General features: G+C 33.8%; 3 protein-coding genes across 3 annotated transcripts; 2 read left to right on the top strand and 1 right to left on the bottom strand.

Annotated features, from left to right (window-relative positions):
- Positions 1–2,000: 2,000 nt before the first annotated feature.
- LOC119832632 lies at positions 2,001–3,468 on the top strand. The gene is made up of 4 exons (XM_038356322.1): positions 2,001–2,328; positions 2,505–2,584; positions 2,796–2,958; positions 3,268–3,468. The coding sequence occupies exons 1-4, from the start codon at positions 2,001–2,003 to the stop codon at positions 3,426–3,428; spliced, it is 732 nt and encodes a 243-aa protein (XP_038212250.1). The 3' UTR covers positions 3,429–3,468.
- Positions 3,469–4,047: 579 nt separating this feature from the next.
- Positions 4,048–16,554, bottom strand: LOC119832679 (neprilysin-4-like). Its single transcript, XM_038356389.1, has 13 exons — positions 16,140–16,554; positions 15,019–15,126; positions 14,663–14,796; positions 13,842–14,010; positions 12,905–13,770; positions 12,680–12,830; positions 11,836–12,022; positions 10,521–10,639; positions 8,633–9,025; positions 8,029–8,201; positions 6,626–6,810; positions 5,917–6,060; positions 4,048–4,891 (listed from the first exon to the last, which is right to left on the bottom strand). The coding sequence occupies exons 1-13, from the start codon at positions 16,544–16,546 to the stop codon at positions 4,715–4,717; spliced, it is 3,213 nt and encodes a 1,070-aa protein (XP_038212317.1). The 5' UTR covers positions 16,547–16,554; the 3' UTR covers positions 4,048–4,714.
- Positions 16,555–16,908: 354 nt separating this feature from the next.
- On the top strand, positions 16,909–21,019 carry LOC119832509. The gene is made up of 10 exons (XM_038356171.1): positions 16,909–16,981; positions 17,590–17,794; positions 18,042–18,162; positions 18,517–18,699; positions 18,857–18,937; positions 19,061–19,216; positions 19,341–19,508; positions 19,883–20,062; positions 20,293–20,421; positions 20,897–21,019. Exons 1-10 carry the CDS (start codon positions 16,909–16,911, stop codon positions 21,017–21,019), a joined length of 1,419 nt encoding a protein of 472 aa, XP_038212099.1.
- The last annotated feature ends 231 nt before the right edge of the window (positions 21,020–21,250 follow it).

The raw sequence follows: 21,250 nt of genomic DNA, 5'->3' as shown, positions 1-21,250 counted from the left end.
GTCATCTGTTTCTTTAACGTTACTGTAATCGCACCATCCTTCGTGAGTTACAACTTGCGTCCCAATAGGATAGGAAGGGTTCCTTGACTCTTGAACTGTTCCAATTTGAAATCCGAATTGGTCATAAGGTACTGGCACCGTTGAATTAAAGAAACGGAGATACGGATCAACACTTATCCATTCAGTTTTGACAAGAAATTCACCTTCTTTGAGTGGAGGGAGTTCAAATTCTACAAGATCAAAATCGTCGCGTTTTAGCACTCCTTGAAAATGTTTATTGACTACATATTTTCTTGCTTTAACCATTGTGAATTCTTTGATATTCTTGAACTGCTCTCCTTTTCTGAAAGCAATTGAACATTTTAAAAATACGATGTTTATTTAATGGATAGAACATGTATGTTATTTTTTTCTTAAGAAGAGAATTATTGAAATGTACCTATGTTATGTCTACAGATAATAACTGCCTGGTATCAATTTAAATTATTTTTAATTAATCAGTTTTTAAATTATTATAACATTGCGGCCATCAAGAAAAGAGCGTATATGTCACTGAAAGGTCGGCAAAACACCTGTAACAGTGTAACCTCCAGTGTTACAAGTGTTTATGGGCGGTGGTGACCACTTAACATCAGGTGGCCCATCTGCTCCTTTGCTTGCTCTGCCATAAAAACAAAATACCGACAAAAGCCTATAATATTTAATAACAGAGAGGCTGACGATTATTAAACTTATATAGGCCATTTATGAGTTTTATTTGATAACTCTATTTCAAATGTTAATAATAAGCAGTTCTATAATACATGTTCATATCTACGAAATAAAACTTTTAAGCCTCATTTTATTGTTGAAGCAGCAACTATGAACTCATAAATTTACCTCGATATAGTTAAGACTTATTTCGTAACATGACAATTAATAATACCGGTTTTTAACTAGTCTATGGTGGGTGTCCTGTGTACATTATTCGAGCGTTTTTATGTTATATTCCTTAAGTTTTTGCGAATGTACTACTGGTAAAAGTTCAGTACATTCTATTCGAAAAACATAGTCATTCTCTCAGTATTCTAAATAGAAACATATTCACTGGTCAGGTACCTACGTTACAGATAATTTAGTGACGTAAAAAAGTATCATAATACTATATAGGCATAACATGTTGTCCCAATTACTGTTATGACAATGTTGTCCTTTTTTATTGAAAGATGTATTTACAGAAGGGTTATCTTTATAAAATGTATTCTTGATTATTAAAATTTTTGTTAATAAACCAACGGGCGAAAGCACGTATTTCCTTAGTTTATAACGTTATTCCGGTACAACAGCTACTTCACTGGCAAGCATCACTAAAATCCGCTCCGTGGCTTACACGTGAAAGAGTAGATAAAAAAAAATACGTCCCTGATTTCTTTCGAACTTACTCATATAAGGAGGATTTATTTCTTTAAATCAGGCATATCACACTTACCTTTTAATATTAATTAATTAGATATTTTGTCACTTTTTATTTACTATGTTAATATTGTGTTTCTCTTTATACAGTAATGACCGTCCCTCTTGAGTTTTGGTTAACAACTCCTAGTTATAAAGCAAAACAAACTACTTAATATATTTAAACGTAGGTATGTTAAACCGGCGTACGTCTCAAGGACAAATAATTTTGATGTGCGTGTTTTTTTTATTAGGTACTATGATCACATAACATAAAATCTCTTGGACTAAGACTAAAAAAAATTTTTAAAAGGCTAACAGATTTTGACTCCATCTCAAAATGATGATATTCATCTGTTCAATTTTTTCAACAAGTCGTCATATATTTTTTTTATATGATAGTTTGGATAATAATAACTGGTTTAATAAAAAACATATCGTTCTTGAATATCTGAACTGCTTAAAGATTTTTTATGATAGAAAAAGAAAATTTTCTGTCAAAATTTCATGAACTTCATCAAATTGAAAAGCGTAGTAAAATTACACAAGCTAATCACTAAATATCAACAATGGCTAGTGGAGATTCACCAGACGTACCGAAACATATGAGCTATGCACAATCTAAAATACCATTTATTGGCGCTTTCGTCGATTACCTAAGTACAAGTTTCGAATACATAAGGAGTAAAACATTCTATCGGGCGGAGAGATTGCAGACCAGTTCAAAGCAAACATTATCAGCTACGTTTGTCGCGTTTGTTTGCTTTTGCTTAGGAATGGTGAGCAATGTGAAGTTCGAAGTTGTGACGTTTGACGAGGAGCCGTTGGCGAATGACTTGCACTTTATGGTCATGAGCAAGGACGATAAACTCTATATAGATGATATTGATGTTTCCAGTGAGTAAATATTCTGTACAATTTACATATTTTGTTAGTATCACGCTATTGTTAATTAAGTCCTTTGCAATTGAAAGTTTAGCCATGATAAGCAAAAATATGTATAAAACGAGGAGGATGTATTTATGTACACAAGGAATTATGTTTGAGTACATTATACTTTTTCATTTCTTCAGGAGTGATGTGGTGCATCGAAGCTTCTGACGCACTTGTTATAATGTTCAGTACGTTATTAATATGGAACTCACCAAACGTGGTAAATGGCCAAATAGATCTTGAGCGTATTTTGAATCCGTGTATGGGAAAAATGTAATTTTAATTGATTTTTGTAATCTATCCCTTAATTAAATTCCTGATTTTATTAAGTGTAAGGAAATTTTAAGGTATATACTGAGTGTGCATTTGTTAACTTAGATCACTACACAAAGAAAGTTATATGTTAGAGGTTAAATTTAAATTTCTTCCAGCGATCTCCTCTAAGTGAATATCTATTTCTGCCGTGGCTAGGTGCTACGATGCGCGGACTGTGCCTGAGACAGGCGCCCACCGCTGGCGCTTTGATTTACACAATGAGCGTGGTCAATGGATGCATCAACCCTTTATTTTTGACGGCTTTTTCTTTCTTGTTCTGTTAGTTGTTTGCATATTTCTGTATAATATGTATATTTCAGTAGTGGATTAACCACGAAACAAAAAGTTGTAGATTTTAGTAGGGCTTCCAAAAGTTAAGCATGTTTTACTCAATGAAAGTGGAGGTTCTCTGTTCGACGGCATTTTTTTGATGATTTTGATGAAATTATTTTTTTTATTTGATACCAGCTTGTGGTCCCAATAAAATTTTGTCTAGTTTTGACTATTTGCAGGCGGTTTACTTTTTCATATAATTAAAATTTATAATAATAAAAAATATGATAGTTGTATATTATTTTCGGTTGTCAGTGCTCGAAGCTCGTCTATGGTTAGAGATGGCCCGGCTGGTCAGTTTGCGATGGCAGCGCCGTGACCATGTGGATATTAGCGGGCCCGCGCACTATGAAGTGGAGACTTTATGGAGTAATGACGATGTACAGAGTGTTGAAGTTGGCAACTTTGTTTATTGATTTGTTCCTTTTTTAAATTTGATAGCTCCATTGTGTTTTTTAATTCATTATTGATGTTTCCCTCTTAGATTTTATAGCATTTTTTATGTTTATGTGTATAAATCTTTGTATGCTACAAATGTGCTCTTATAAATTGTTACTGGTTTAAATAAAACCTTCAAAGTGTGATTTTTCTTTCTTTTGTGATTGTTAAATTTCTACATTTCAGCAATATTAGAATCTCTATTGGCTGCATGTATCTTTGTTATTACATAACATGGGTTGTAACGTCAATATATTTTAACTATAATCTTTTGTCGGCATAACCGCCTCCTTGGTTCAGTGGTTAACGCGTGAGCGTAGAACCGCGGGGTCTTGGGTTAGAACCCCGGTGGGGACGCACAAAAATGTCTCAGTCTGGCAGGACACAGAAGGCTGATCACCTATTTGCCCATAAAGAAAATCGATCAGTGAGATGAATATCATCTGCCCCATACTCCACTAGGGGACATGGGACTTCACTTTTCTTGTCGGCAGGCAACTGTGCCATAGTTTGATATGGTCATATTGGCATATTAATAAAACACATGATTTGTCAAATTATTTATTTCAAATGAATTTGTATATATAACTATTTAAAAACCGATAATAACTAACAATACAAACTTAATGTTAATATACAATTAAAGCACAATTACCAAATGCACGATTATAATTATCCCAACAATATAAAAGAGTTATATACAAATAATAATATTAATAAATCAGGTACTGTAAAGGGAGATATATTAATAAACCAGGTACTATAAAATTTTAACAAAAATGAGGGTAATTTTAACAAAGAGGATGTGGACGGATCTCGCTTGTACGATAAAATAGTTTTTTTTTATATATTTAATAGGATAACATCGTTCTATAAGTTGTATAATGAGAGTTTCTGTAAAGAGTACGGACGTAGTAAGAATTTCCATATATTTATCCGAATAAATGCGTATAAAATTACATAGGAAAAAGTTCCTGCAAGGAATTTTGGGATTCCTCTATCGAGTAGTTGTATAGTATATAGGTTAGGAGGTCGGACACATTAAATTATAATTTAAATATCTTAACCTATTTGAACTCCTAAAACCACACTCTGGCTACGCCCGAAGAGTAATAAAAAGATGAAACCATAACACCAGCTTTTCATGGATAAAGTTGCTTTTAATAGAAACAGATTTTACATAGTTATGATATGATTGTAGTTAATTCTAAGTGATAAATAATGTATATAGTAGATAGTAATGCTAAGTGATAAATACATATTTTTACCAAACGCTACATTTCTGTACAGGATTCATAGGAGAGCCTGGTGGGCAATTGAATTCCCTCGCAAAATCCTTAGAATTAGATAGAGTGCCGATAACTCGGAACCGTCCCGGAGAGTGGACGGCCGTCTTTAGTTTGTTTCGCATTGCTTCAGGACGCATTGCACCGCACCATACCTGCGGTTATCGTGCAGAGGATTTCGTTAGAAGGATTTATTACACTCATCTACATGTCAACTAATGAGAAATTTGAATTTTGATGAAAGGGGCACCCCACGCCATCTATTACACACGCCCTTAGGCACATGAAACCGAAAGAGTAGAAGAAATTCGATTACTGTGGCAGGATCACGGGCGGCCGAGAGGCTAGACGTTGCTATAGTTAGGCAAGAAACGCAGGTTCGAATCCTGCCTCGTGATCAAATTTTTTCTATTCTTTCAAAATTTCTCATTTATAAAGCATTTCAATGCTATAAAACTAAAAATTAAAATGTCAAACATTGAAAAAACCGTATGTTATAGCAAGATTTTTGATGTTAAAATAAGTTTATTTATTAACCCACTCTGAGATTTAATCAAATCTTAAAAACAGTTCTTGTACAATTGTATTAATCATCAAAATTAAGGATATACCAACATCACTTCTAGAGCTCCCCATATTTGATAGAGCCGGCAACATTCCAATACAATCCTTCAGTCAGTTGTGAAGCTGCTACAGTACTTTGGCCCTACATTTCACAAGTTTGAGTTCTTTGCCGATCATGATCTCTACATCTCTATATAAATACATAAAATACCTGATTCCTCAATGACTGTTGTTTATAACTGATGTTTTGCAGCATGTCGTAATTTTAAATTAAGTAAGTGGAACTAGTGATGTTAGTGGCTTTTTCATTATATATTTATAGTATTTAATCTAGCACTATATGACTGAGTCAGTTGTAGAGGGCCAAGTGCTTCCTGAGTCTGTGTTCCCTGACGGATATAATCTGGGGATCTTCAAAAGTAGAATGAACAGGTACCTTCTAGGGAAGCGCGCTCTATCTTAGACTACATCTACGCTAAAACGAACAGTTTGAGTCAATCAAGGAGCTGCGAACAGACTCTCTTTTACCTTACATTTATTTATACAACAAGTTTGAACTCTACATAGAGATGATATATGTATATAGAGATATAGAGCATGTAAAGACATAGATTACCTGAGCAAAATTAAGGAAGAATAACTGCGTGTGCGTGTGATTGAGGCCGGGTAGCGTTTCATCGCTAGCGTCGTGGAGTTTCAGCCAGTGTTGGTACGCGTGGAAGGCTTGTTTCACACCACCGTTGTCTGCTATGTTCTCACCCTGGGATTGAACATGTTTATTGACCATTTTTGGTTGTCTATAGATATAAATAAGTATAATATCCTACTAATATTATAAATGCGAAAGTTTGTAAGGATGTGTGTGTGTGTGTGTGTTTGTTGCTCTTTCACGCAAAAACTACTGAACCGATTGCATTGAAATTTGGTACGTAGATAGCTGGACGACCGGAATAACATATAGACAATTTTTTATCCCGATATTCCTACGGGATACGGACTGACGCGAGTGAAACCGCAGGGCGCAGCTAGTATTTAATAAATCGAACTTGGAATTCATTCATAAGTCGTGATTCTCAAAATGTCTATTGAAAGCTCAAGTTGATCATGGATTTAATAATTTTAAGTATGCAATTATTTTGCACTACAATCTTAACTATGTGTTATATTATAGGACCACCATTATATAATATTTAGTGAGAAAGTAGTGTTTGTCAAGGTAAGATTTCTATAAATTGAAACTTTCACGCGGAGCAACATTGCGTAGGAAACTTATTACAGGAAAAACTTTTTGATAGAAAATATATTTCATTGCAGCTTTGCAGCACCTGAGTATTGACTCCATCCAATTTCATATTCACTTCCGGCACAACATAGTGTCCATACTGATCGATCAAACATTGCGCCCGTCGGTGAAACGCCTCTATCGCTGAGTCGGACCACCATCTATGTAAATTGCCTTCGCAATCGAAAAGACGCCCTTTGTCGTCGAAACCGTGGGTTATCTCATGACCTGAAAGTTAACTTTATTTAACTAATGTAAACATTAATATAAATTGGTGTTACAATTGAATAATTATTATAAATTCGTATGCAAAACAACTATATCAGGCTGACGCACTCACACATTGATACTACATGACGGTTAATTTATCGGTGTTGGTTAGCAGTGTCGGTACACAGGGCCGCACTCACACATGCGTACATATTATGCTAAGGAATAAGAATACGTGATTTACAAAAATTTACGATTTAAAAAAATTTCGATTGTACTAAAAATATAAATCACTGTCACTGTTAAATTACTACGTTGCTTGAAAATAGTTTTGACCAAAAATTACGATTCAACCAAACAGACCAAAATAGAGAACGATTGCCCATATCACACTAATATTATAAATGTAAAGGTTTGTTTGTTTGGATGTTTGTCCGTCATTCACTATGAAACGATTTTGATGAAATTTGTTATATGGACAGTGTATGAGCTGGCTTGGGTTATAGGATACTTTTAATCCCGATTAAATGCTCCCTTGGGATAAGACAGAAATCTTGATATCCGGGCGGAGCCGGGACGAGCGTCTAGTATAAACTAAAGTTAGGTTCTTTCTAGTTTAATGAAATGGTATCTTTATAATTTCTTTTATTGTATCAAGTGTTTAGCATTAATTTTTTCGACAAACTATCGAATAAGTATTTAACCAGAAGTATATTATCTGCACATGTGGATAACATCACCACTGCTTAAAACGGTGAAGGTAAACATCGTGAGGAAACCGGCATGTCCAAGAATCAAAAGTTCGACATGTGACATCTGCCAACCCGCACTTGGCCAGCGTGGTGGATTATGGCCTGAACCCTCATAGGAGGCCTGTGTCCCAGCAGTGGGAACATATATGGGCTGATGATGATGATGATATAATACATTTTTCTGTTTTTGATTTATTGCAGTGAACACATTTACGTGAGCCTTTGTGACGATATATGTACCGAGTTGAGTTTAATTACTAGACTTACTACTACTTACTACATCGACTGTTATTTATGTTTTACTCTGAATTTAACGCGCGCGAAGTCGCGGGATTAAGCTAGGTAAGAATAAAATTCCCCATGAGGCGGGTCGAACCCAAATCATAGTCAATTAGCGGACATATACAAAGGCGAGATTCGAACGCGCTACAAAAACAAATACAAATAAGAACAACAACAACAAGACAACAACTCGCAAACTCACCAATAACAACGCCGATGCCGCCAAAATTTAACGATCTCGGGAAGTGGCGGTGGTAGAACGGCGGCTGCAGGATCCCGGCCGGGAACATTATCTGGTTCTTGTTGCGGCTGTAGTAAGCGTTCACTACCGCGGGCGCGGTGTTCCATAAAGTTTTGTTCACCGGTTGGCCTATACTGTGTTTTCATATAAGGAATTAGGGGATTTACCGTCTTATTGTGACATTATTTATTCTCAATTAAACAACTTTGTTTTTAATCGTTCGTTAACTGGCTTTTAAATATTTTGTTTATGGTAACCCATTGTAAATATACGTTTAATAAAAGTTTTGAACGTGTTTTTTCTTTCAAACGCATGTTCGTCAGATAATTAATTAATGTATATTTATACACAGGTTGTACATAAAACATCTATCATATCAGACGTCACGTCAAAATTCGATCTAATATTTTTACGAATGACAGATTAAAAAGTTAACTAAATTGCGATACATCTAATGAAAATAATTTTCATTTCAGAACAGAATAAATTGTTAAAAATAATTAACAAAAATTCTACATAATTTCTATTCAAACTGAACTATATGCAAAAAGAAATAAAACCGTACCGTGACTGTTCCATTTTCGTCAAATGCTGCAATATATTCAGAATGTTCTCGAAGTATTTGTCCGGGTGTATCCTCACTTCCTTATACCTCTCATCCAGCTCCAGTTTATCGAGGATAAAATCCGGATACCCTATTCGCAGCATCATCGAGTCAACCTTGTGGGCCGCCAGTTTTTTCGTCTCGTCATCTATCCAATTCGTCATGTGCAGTAAATCTCTGAATGATTGCTGGATTTCCCTCGTCATAGTGAGCGTGTCGTTTTTGCTCATTTCGTCGAAGTACTTTCTAACGAACATGGAGCCGAGAGCCATTCCCATGTTCGAGTTCACTTGGGAAATGCAATTTTTCCATCGAGGCGGAGATTGCTCCCGGCCGAATAGTATGAAGTAGAATCTGGAAAATATTTTGTTGTACTGTTTGTTTCCCAAAGATAAATAAATAAAAGTTAGTAAATAAGTATGTGGATCGTAGTGGACGGCTAATCGTTTTGACTTTAAGCAATTTTCGTGCAATAAGCAATTTTGCGCTGTTTATAGTAATTCAAGAGTGAATTGGAAATTTCATGTGATTGAACTATTTGTATGGGCTGCTTGTAGGGAAAAGTGAAGTCCCGTGTCCCCTACTGGGGTATGGGGCAGATGATATACATCTGTTTCACTGATCGATTTATTTTTATAGACAAGCAAGTGATTAGACTTCTGTGTCCTGCCAGACCGAGACTTTTCTTGTGCGTCCCCACCGGGAATCGACCGAATCGACCCCAGGACCGCCGTCTCTACGCTCACGCGTTAACCACTGTACCAAGGAGGCGGTCAGGGGCTTGTAGGGTTTACGGTACACTTTTGTTTGATAGATTAGTATTATTAATATTTTTATGTAATAACATCAGTTAGGGGTATTGAAACAGTTTTTTGATATAAGACAATGATGATTGACGTGATAACGATATTATGGATTGATACAAATTGATAATGTTATGGCGGTTACACCCCGTACTCCGTACGCGGCCTGTGAATGCATACAATACATATTACCTATATATGCAAAGATGGCCTTTTACTGTAAATAAATATTATCATATAAAACGCTGGCTCAGGACGTACTTCTGCCCATACCTACACTATATATAAAGAACTGAAAAGATAATTCTCATAATGAGATTTGATTGATCGGTGTTATAGCCTAATAATGTTTGCATGAATTTTGTGAAGTATAATGACATAAATTATAATATTATCAGCTTTGTCATAGCGATCACTATGACTATAAAAATGTGTAATGATACGCATAAAAACGTTTTTATATCTTAACTGTATGTAATTCCTTATCACGATGTTCTATGGGAAATAGAATTTAAAAAATTGCTTTCATACATTACATACACTATTTTTAATAGATATGACGTTTATTAAACAACTTTTTATGCGTTTTGTTTTATGTTTAAATAAAAAATTACAGATGACATATGAAGATATATACAACGGAAATAACAGGTACATTATCACCAGTGCTTAATACTTAATTATAAAAAACTAGCTGCGCCCTGCGGTTTCAGCCGCGTAAGTCTGTATCCCGTAGGAATAAAAAGATGCCTATATGTTATTCCAGTTGTCCAGCTGTCTACGTACCAAATCTCAATGCAATCGGTTCAGTAGTTTTTGCGTGAAAGAGCAACAAACACACACACATCCTTACAAACTTTCGCATTTATAATATAAGTAGGAAGTAGGATAAACTAAAGTACCTCGAAATTGTCAGCTTTAAAAAAAAATCCTCAAAATCGGTTCACCCTGTCAAGAGTGAGGTAACAAAACAAATAAAATACAGCCACATTGAGAATATCCTTATTTAAGTCGGTTGAAAATAAATAAAAAAAAATCCATCTCACTGTTGCTTAGCGGACTGAAAGCGGTCGTCCAGATTGTTAACTCTGTGCCTCACGAAACGCCACAGCAGATAATTCGCTAAAGTGTTCGGATCCGTCTTCTCTATCAATTGGACCAAGTGCTGTCGAATTGTTGTTTGACTTTTATATGCATATAAATAGACTTGGATGTTGGAGCACGTGATAGGATAGTGATTTTGGAAGAATCGGCTCGGATTTCGTGTGTGGTCCTTGCTGTCATTATTTAAAGGTCATGAAATGTCGGACTTGACAATAGATGTTTTAGTAAGTACCAATAAACATTATACCAATAATACCTGAATGTTTTTATTACATAGTAATAAAAGTAAATCAATTAAATTAAAATGAGCGCGGTTGCAAGCACACGAGTAAAACCGACATAGATAAGATTGGTTATTTCTATATATTTTAACTTTTGTCCTGTATTTTAGGTGACAAACTTTATGTTTAGATAAATTGTTCTTTCTTGTTTGTTGTTGTTTCTTAAGTTCTTTCTTTCTTTCTAAATGAATATATACTTTATCTTATTTATGACTGTAACTTATTTAAGGTGGGCAAAATATCGGTACTAAATTTTTGCGCGTGTAATTTGGCAGGCAATGTGATTATTACTTGATCTTTCTGAATGAATATATACTTTATCTTATTCATGACTATATCTTATTTAAGGCGGGCAAAACATCGGTACTAAATTTTTGCGCGTGTAATTTGGCAGGCAATATGATTATTAAGTACTACAGCTCACTCAAATTACTTTTTTTTATTGGGTTCTTCAATTTAAGTTTCTTTTATACAATTTTTTCTGTCATGATACTACAATTTAAATAGGTAAACTAAAAGTAATAAGAACTTCTCCTTCATAAACTTTAATTTCTAAGATTACTATTTTCTACAAATCGGGTGTCACTGACATTCCTAAGGAAGGAGATATCATTCCAGATTCTAAATAGGATCAAATTGAAACAATCTCCTATGAAAAACAAAAAGAATCATGTCGATCGTTCAAAAACACGCGGAGTTATCAAGTAACAAAATCAAAAAAATAAAATAGTTATACTTTTTAGGATGTCGGTTTAAAACACGTCTTATTATAAATATAAACTAAAATACAAAAAATATTGCGATTAAAAATGCAAAGTGTATACCATAAAATATTATTATTACAGTAATAAGCAAAACTATAACCCCCAACTATAGATTTTTTCATCCTAGCTATTTCTCCTCTCTTGATACGTTAAAATGACATTGAAATTTACCTGCCTAAGAAACAGATAGAAGTAGCAAGAAAAGCACTTACCCGAACATAATTAAGTGCAAAAAGAACAACAGTTTCCTCAGAATGCACAGTCCTATTCATTACGATACACAAATATCTCTTCCAGTCGACTTCGGGAACTAAAGTTTCCAATTTTGCTAGAGTCATTCTCCTGTAAAGTTCGGACACATTTCGTCTGTCTTCCGGTGCTGAGGTTATTTTAGCTAATCTGTTCATAGAAAATCTTTATGAAAATCTAGTCTTGTAAATAAATGATTAAAAAATAGTTAGCGGTACGGTAGGTCTAGGCAGTAGACTATTTATATGCCCCTAAGTGATAAGACTATTTTAGCGGAACCACGTTTAGTAGGTCAGCTAGTAGATCATATAAGTAAAAGACGATAGAAATTGATACAATATGAAGTATATATTATCTATATATGGAGAACTAGCTGCGCCCCGCGGTTTCATCCGCGTAAGTCCGTATCCCGTATAAATATCGGGATAAAAAGTTGCCTATATGATATTCCAGTTGTCCAGCTGCCTACGTATCAAATTTTATTGTAATCGGTTCAGTAGTTTTTGCGGGAAAGAGCAACAAACTCACACACATCCTTACAAACTTTCGCATTTATAATATTATATATACATAATATATAGTATATATTAGTAGGATAGTTGGATAACAGTATTCTTCTTTGCATTTTTAGCTCGAGGTATAAAAATGAAGTTGATTGGTTAAATGTAATGGTTTGATCAATTTTCTACTTATGCTTACTCCATATCAAAATACGATAGTTTACAAAGGATTTAATGAGATAAAAAAAATGCTATGATCGAAAAATTTTTCATTAAAATTTTTATAGGTAATAACTCTTTGACTTACTTAATTTCAAAATCGATAAGCTTGTCTGCACTAGCTTTCACGTATCCAGGTTTTCCTCCAAGTAAAGTTGCAATTTTTATCAAATATGTTTTGTACGCTTCCAAATAAACTCTGTTTGATCCTTGCAGAAAATAATCGCGAGTGGGCAACCCTAGTAGAAATAAAATTCCAAATCAACATTAAGTAAGGTTAACATATAAAAAGATTTTAAGGAATAAATCTTACCTAAACTAGTTTGATCAAATTGGATGACATATTCATCCGAATTCTTAATGTCTGGTCCAACCCACTCAGATATTAATATGTCATTATTGAACAATCGCAATTTAGCCATAAGTTCCAGCCAATCAAAAGCACCAGGAGTCCAGTCAGGTTTTAGAATCGGCCAACCACCAAAAAGATCTAATAAATCTAGAAGTGGTTGTTGTGCCCTCTGTCGTAATATTTCATGATTCATGCATGACTTGAACAAATATCTTGCTTTTGATGTAGCATCACCATGGGCTGGATCGATCATGTTATTTTTCTGTGGCATTCGTTTTATGTGAGATATGACGTCATCAATGCCTTGCCGTCTTTTAACTCGCTTCTTTGTTAGTAATCGCTCTTGTTGCATGATTCCTCGTTCGTAAAGCTTTTTTCTTTTTATTCTGTTAATTCTGTTTACATGATCCGCTTTTCTGTATTCTCTCTTTGAACGACTCTTTCCTTTTTTCTTATTATTAAAGTAATATTCGTGAATGTTATATTTGATTCTAGGTAGAGATTTATCAACGGTCGATATCTTGTTTAAATATCTTCTAATGCGATTTATAATTTCTGATTTATTTCTTTTATCATTTATTTCATAATGACCTTGTTCGTTTGTGGTATCCGAAACGTCATCAGGTTTAGTTAAAATTATATCTATGCGCATACTATTTGCATTTTCACTAGGACATTCTGAAGGATTTAATACTTTTAGAAAACTTTCTTCGAGATCTAAATGTGGGCCCGGATAAAGGGATTCGACGTTATCAGAACTTTTAAATTCAAGTAGATCTTTAAGAACTGCGTCTAGGTTTTCTCTGAGCATTTCAAACGTATCATAACTGTAAATGAATATGTAAATATTGCATTGGATATATTTTTTTAATTTCAGTAATTTTTTTTATGATCTTACCCGGCTTTATCAGCTGGTATAGGATTAAGAGCAGGCCAGTTACCGCAGGCATATTGATAAAAATCATGACAGGGATCGGCTTCAGCATCCATGTATTGCGTCATTATTTTTGCTTGAGTTCTCCTTATTGTGTCGCGGTCACCTTGACCTTTCCAAAATGCATGAATACCTGATAAAATAATTATCTAATTACTTAAAATTCCTTCATTGGGTTCTCTATTGTTTATAATTCACAATTGTTTTAGGTTTGATACGAGGTTATTAAAAACGACATTTTCATTTACATGTTATTTTAAGATTTAACTTAGATTTTGTCTCACGAGATTCACGCTTTAGTGTGAATAAAATATTTCAGTAAAATTAAGCTTTTTCCCATAATTATGATATTAGCAAGATTTCCCACTGTTATAAACTACTTAAATCGTTCATTGGTTCTAGTACAATTCGCATTTTTTATGATAATGTTGACTTGTGATTTCATTTGATTCGGACATGAACTTGACTCATTTTACACGAGGCCACAATTGAATAATGGGTGTGAGCGTAGCACGTAGTACCTATGCATAATCTATTGTCCATTGGAGAAGAACACTTTTTACAAGATTTAGGTACAATCTACCAAAAATTGTTCACATCTTTAAATATGGTGTTGAAAATATGTGTTGATATTCGTTTTTTTCTAAAACTAAAAAAAAAACATACGAAAATCACCATAGAGAAGTTAAAGATTTTAAAGATATTACTAAAAGTAGATTTAAAGTATTTAAATACAGTAACTGCCTCATATTTTATTGTTAGTTAATAAGAAAAAAAAGTAAAACCTGCATATGAACGGACAGGCTTGTATACACGTGCTGCTGAACTCATTTCACCTTCCTCCAACTCGGGCTGCCTACGAACTTGCTCCACATCGTCCAAGGGGCCACGGTCAACGTATAGTTCAGGATGCACTACACTGATGAATAGCGTGATACATAAGACACGTATTTCTATGGCTTAAGATATTAGGGCCGTCAATGTTAGTCTTATAGGAAGTATAAAATAGCAAAAAAACTGTATGTTCATTTTTATCATTTATAAATCAACTTATTTATAATATAATAATTAAAATGCATATAAATCAGCTTTTTTGGGATATGAATTAGACCAGCTGAACACCATAATTCTTTTATCATACCTTTGCAGTTTTCCATCGTCGTCGTATTGGTCGTTTGGATCTTTTTCGTTACTTTCTTCTGTTTCACTGTCATCTTCGTCCTCTTTGGTTTGATCGGAAAGGTATTCTCTAAAAATTACTTGGTTTAAAATTACATTTGGAATTTAGTACAACATAGAATTCAACTTCATTTTTTCTTATTATCCGACTGCACCATGTTATGTAGAATACATGTATTTTTTTCACAGTACCGCTCTATAGGCTTAAAGAATTTCAATTGCTTAATCCCTAACGATTTTAACTAGAGAGATGGCGTCAGTTTAGTCGTTTAAATAAAAGGGTATTATAATATGTTATATTTTCATTTGTTTTCCTTTAAGAGTGGAGTATCAAGTTCATAACCATTTAAGTATATAATTTTTCACGTAACTGGTTACGTGTTTCATTAATAACTACTCGTTTTTATTTATAGTGAGAAGTGAAATGGAACTAACGAGGTGATGTTTTGTTTTGTATTTTAAATTGCAATTCATCAAGCAGTAACAATGCAAAGTAGAAACTTGAATTTATGTTTGTAATTATTCATTAACTTGTTAATTTACCATTCAAGGCGATGCCACTATTATTTTATGGTATGTGATAATTAAAGTTCCAACAATGTACCAAAACAATAATAGATGCAAGATTGAGATATCTGCATATAATTAAATACCGCTGTAAATTCCTACAAAAGCTGTTAGATACATTTGCAGTATAATGAATAATAATATAGGTATTATATACTTATGTATACCTAGTTACGTACGTACCTGTACGTTTGTGATTATTTAGCATTTTTTTATGTCAATAACAGTGCTTGTATTAATTATTGAATAATATTATTATATCCAATAATATATTTAATACTGTGATTATTTTTTTGTATATCTGTATGTGCAGTATATAGCTAAATTAGGTCATAAATTAGCACCGATGCCATAATACATATAAATAGGTATATGCACGTGTTAATTGTCTCGTTAACATACCTAAGAATAATTATTGCATGGTTACGACGATGCAACTACAATTGTAGGTTCTTAAAATATTCGTTTCTGATTAATTAACTGATAAATTCTTTTCATAATTCAGAGCACACTTACTCGTCTTCTTCCGAAGTAAATTTGAATTGGCGTTTAATCCTTTTGGGTGGGATACTTTTACTATTTCCTGATTGAACTCCGTTTGCTACATTATAATAAGTCTCAGTGTTGCTGTCGGCGTAACGCCTTGCCAGAAAACCGTCATCTGGAGGCAGAAACGACGTGCGAAATCCTTCGAAAACATCACGTTCCTCAGGATCAACAGTTTCTAACTTCGAATAAGTTTTAGGAATATTCTGAATTACGAACTGATCGGATGGATCACCGAGTGAGTCGAGTGGCTTTTTGTAAATAAAGTAAGAAGTAACTGCGAACGCTGTAAGAGTTATTATTGATAAGAACCGGCACAGGTTTGCACTTTTCGGTTTAACTGAAATTGTTTGGGGTGGCGTGTCTACGCGCGTCATTGCAGCTTCCAACTGACAGTCGGTCGGACATTGTCGGATTTGTAACTGGAATAGGTATTGGAGTATACATTCTGCTTACATAATAGATATTGTAAGGTCGACCCTGGGATTTTAGAGTATTCCTATAAGGTGTTACCGTTATACGCTGCACTCATTGTCGCTTTCACTGTATATTACCTATTAGAATATGTTAAAAAATATTTCAAAGTATATTTTTTTAAGACTTGGTACAAGAAATACTGGGATAAAATTAAAAACTATTACTGTCAGGAAATGTCATTAGCGAAATGGATTAATTTTATTTATTTTTGTTATTAAACTTTGTATGTTTGCAATTTAAAGAAATTACATAAATATTTATAATGACGCTATTTGCCGATGTGTCGAAACAAATACATTTATTAGATGAATTGATATTGACGGAGATGATATCGGGTAAATTTTCTTTATTAGACTACGGGAAGATAGGATTAGAAAGTATGGGATGAGATAAGGTTGTTAAATTACATTTAAATGAAATCTTTTGGTTTAAATTAATGAGGTAATAAGTGCTTTTCTATGAACGCTAGTGTTTTACTTTCCTTATTCAATACGTATCTTATTACCCATATTTATAACATAAATGCGCAAATAGCTCTGTCTGTCTGTTTGTCTGTCTCTTCTTCACGGCGTATCCATTGAACCGATTTAGTTAAAATTGAGTAAAGACTGTTTCACATATGAGAAAGGACATACGATAAGTTCTGTCAACCGGAAATGGAATGAAATTACACGGTGAAAGCCCCGAAATCCTATCTTTACCTTTAACTCCGAAGCTAGTTAGTTAGCTAGTTTATTATAAGTATCAAGATCAACAAGATCGGGTTTGGTATAGTACTTTTTCTGTCAGGAAGATTGTATTGTCTATACTAATTAGTAATTACACATACAGCTTATTTAGATACATAAGATTACACAGAAAACTTGTTTTATCACATGATATCACAGCTCTAGAATATAGATTACAAAACAGTCATTTAAAATTAGAATTCAAATTGTTTTAGGTAAAACCGATTACTACGAAGAATCCATACAATTTAGCAAACATCTTCTTACCACAAAATATTGGTACATGCGCATATCCTGGACGAATAAGAAGCATTTCTTATTGTCACTCCTAGAAGATGTTAAAAGCGTATGGACTCTATCGCTTTTACTGAAGTCTATTTGGAACTGTAGACCGAAAGATGCCGTATCGTCTATAACCGAGTAAGTATGCAATAGGAGATATATAATGCAACAATTATATTATTATTAAGTTTTTATAAGAAATGTGATGATTTCAATGGTAAAAAGCATTTTATTTTACTCTATAAACCTCCTAACCAGCTCCAGGTACAAAAATCATATCATAAAATCGCTCCGTTAAGAAGTGAAAGACGCGACATATTTAGAATTATTAATTTAAGCTATTTATTTAATTATTATTACATTGCTGTTTTTTATTACTTTTTAGAAAGCAATTTTGGAGTAGTTATGATCAGGTTCCTTTAGATAACAACAGAACCGTTTTACCAGTTTCTATGTTAAAGCAAGTAATGGTTAATGATCGGGAATGGTTTTCGACCCTGAAATCTGTGAGTATTATTATTTGTATAACTATGTCAAAAAGCGAATAGGACAAAATATTTATACCTCCGTATAAACACCGTTATGTAACAAATAAAGAAATCCCGCTATACAAACATTTACTAATTAATCTACATAAAAGTTCATAGTTCAGACTGGCCGGCACCTACTTATTATCTAAGATTTTCACGAGATGGTACTATCATGACACAAACATATTTATTATTATTTCAGCTTTTTCAGAAGAGTGCAATTAAACAGTGTATATTTCCCCTAGTGTATCAGTATATATTATTACTGTATAATTTTCACACTAAAATGCCACGCGTTTTGATTCATCGGCCATATATTTTAAATTTTAGGATCAACAAGCTTTAGTATTATCTGAACTGTTAACGGTATCGGGTGGTCCAATCATGTGGTGTATACTGTCTAGAACTCAGCAGATATTTGAGGCGCATCGCGAACAACAGCTACAAGACATGATGGACTGTGTAGTTCTGAATGAACCACCAGCAGAGAAGACAAAGGCTGCCCCCACTGAGGTTATTTTGTTATAAACAATATTAGATGTGAAAGACTACGTGCTGCGTGGTGCTTAATTTCATTTGAACCATTGCTTAATATTATTATTTTTTATTTTAATAATATATAAAGTAAAAATATATATATATATATTTCAATAATTAAAAATATTTTTAGGTCAAAAAAGAAACGCCGCGTCGTAAGACGTCGCTAAATACGCCAAGTCAAGCTCCACTACCTGGACAAGCCCAAAGAGAGGTATAAGGTTTTTTTTTCATAAAAGTTTCTATTGTGTAGGCTTTTACATAATATTGTTTATTTTCATATATGCAAGAAAAGAACAATAATTTAACTTATTAACGTATCATGTAATTATTTTAGTTGGAAATAAACATGGCTACTTGGAATTCAACTATAAAGTCAATCCGGGATAGCTTTAAGCTGGAGGAGATTGAAATGGTGTACAAAGATGGCACTAAAAAGACCATTTGGAAAGTCAACAGACCGAAGCCCGAAAGTTTGGAAACCGTTGATTTTGTAAACTTTATTCATTCATTACATAAGCTACTTTAGCTGCAAGTATTAAAGCAATTGATAATAATATTATACGTGTTATGTATCCGAAAACACATAGGTATTTGAAACGAACGTCTTCTTACAGATTCAGCTTCTACCAGCAATAATTGCTAAACGTATTCTCCTATACGTGCCTCAAGCGCAGTATGCAGATTTATCAAGAGTGAATAGATATTGGGCATTTCTTATTGATGAGGTCAAGGCCGATATGTTGGCTAGGCAAAAGATCAATATGGATATAGACAAATTGCGAGTGAGTATACTGTAATCCTTTTTTTGTAGCTTATTGTAACCACCTAATCCAAAATACACGGGAAATACTTTAAATATCTACATCTTAAATAAATGAAATTCCGACAAAATAATCGGGGGTTCTGGGCGACCAGTCTGCATTACTTAGGGATTCTTATTCGATTGAGGACCGTCGCACTATTAGTTATCTACGATAGCTTATTTCGCTACATATGCATTGACATTGACGAATTACTTCAAATTATAAGATAAATTAATTCGCAGAAAGCAATAAAAAAGTACTCATTTTAAAATTTGTATTGAAGATACATTCTAAGAGATATTTTAAAATTTTTGTATGAAAATTTAAATAATAATAATTGACAATTTCAAAAGGAAATTATACTACGTCACGACCAAGATCTGGGTATGGTGAGCGGCTCTGAGCTTTACACAAATACGTCTACATTCGATGGTGACACCTACCATATCACATCACCAATTAGTGTAGAACCAGTTAAGAAACCGGCTAATACTGCTGATTGGAGGAGAGAGGTGAAAAGGCCCCCACCAACTGTAAGTGGATTTACATTGTTTCTATCATACTTACGTACAAAATCCTTCAAAGTAGCTATATAAAATTATAATTATCCGCTTACGATGGCAGATACACAATCATATTATGACGCTCAAATGTATTGCAAGGATTCTTTTTTTATTTTGATGATAACTTTATCTAATTTTAGATGAATTATTGGGTTAGGTAGATACATTAAAAGAAAATGTTTCATTTATAATTCTTTCAGACCCTTAAACCCATTCGAAAAATGCTCGATTTATACGAGCGTTTGGATCGACGTGGGGCTGCTGATGAAAACATGTGGAAATGGTGTTCAAATATTTTAAAATTGCGTAAAAAAATGGTGGGCCATGATGTGAGTATGTTGTTGTAAATCTTTATTAATGTACATATTATATAAACAAATCAAAACCCCTACTTTCTTTATTTATTTTATTAATTTTTTTTTATCGCCGGCAATGGAGTTGATGGTTCGCCTGATGGTAAGCGCTACCACCGCCCATATGAACATTTGGAGAGGGGTGAGGTCGATTGCAGACCGTACGCATTTACAAATGGATTGTCGACTTCAAATTGGTAAGGGTTAAAGAAAGGTTGACGGCAGGAATAAAGGAAAGGACTGGGAAGGGTAAGGAGAAGGATATGGGCCTTCGGCTATCCCACTCGCCGAACGAAACACATCAGTATGTTATTTCACGCCGGTCTTCTGTGGGCGTGTGGCACTTCCCCGGTGTGAGTTGGCCCAATTCGTGCCGAAGCATGCTAGACTACCAAATATTAAAATTCAGGCCCCGTGTAGACCCTATATACTAATGTTGCAATTATTTCAGATAAAAAAGGAATCTGAAGGGCTCTTACCGTTATGCGATTTAAACTTTCCTTGTCCTCTTTTGGTGCACAGTTTCAAAGTTCCCTTAGAAATTCCCCTTATTGTAGATCCTACGTTAAAGTGAGTGGCGTATACCTTAAGTATATTCATTATTTTTTACAGTTACCTAGTCCATTCATTAAAACATTGTTTGTGTATTGTATCGTTAGTGCATTTTTAGTTTCATACAAACAAATTATTATGGGTTCCGGGACTTATTAAATAGTTACGTAGAAACTAGAAAGTACCTACCTAGTTACATATTTCATAATACCATATGGTTTTTTCTCTCTTTATTATTAAATTTTTCAAACAA

Source organism: Zerene cesonia, chromosome 15, assembly GCF_012273895.1.
Source record: "Zerene cesonia ecotype Mississippi chromosome 15, Zerene_cesonia_1.1, whole genome shotgun sequence".
In the NCBI taxonomy this organism is placed as follows: domain Eukaryota; kingdom Metazoa; phylum Arthropoda; class Insecta; order Lepidoptera; family Pieridae; genus Zerene; species Zerene cesonia.
This window is presented reverse-complemented; position numbering and strand designations above follow the sequence as displayed.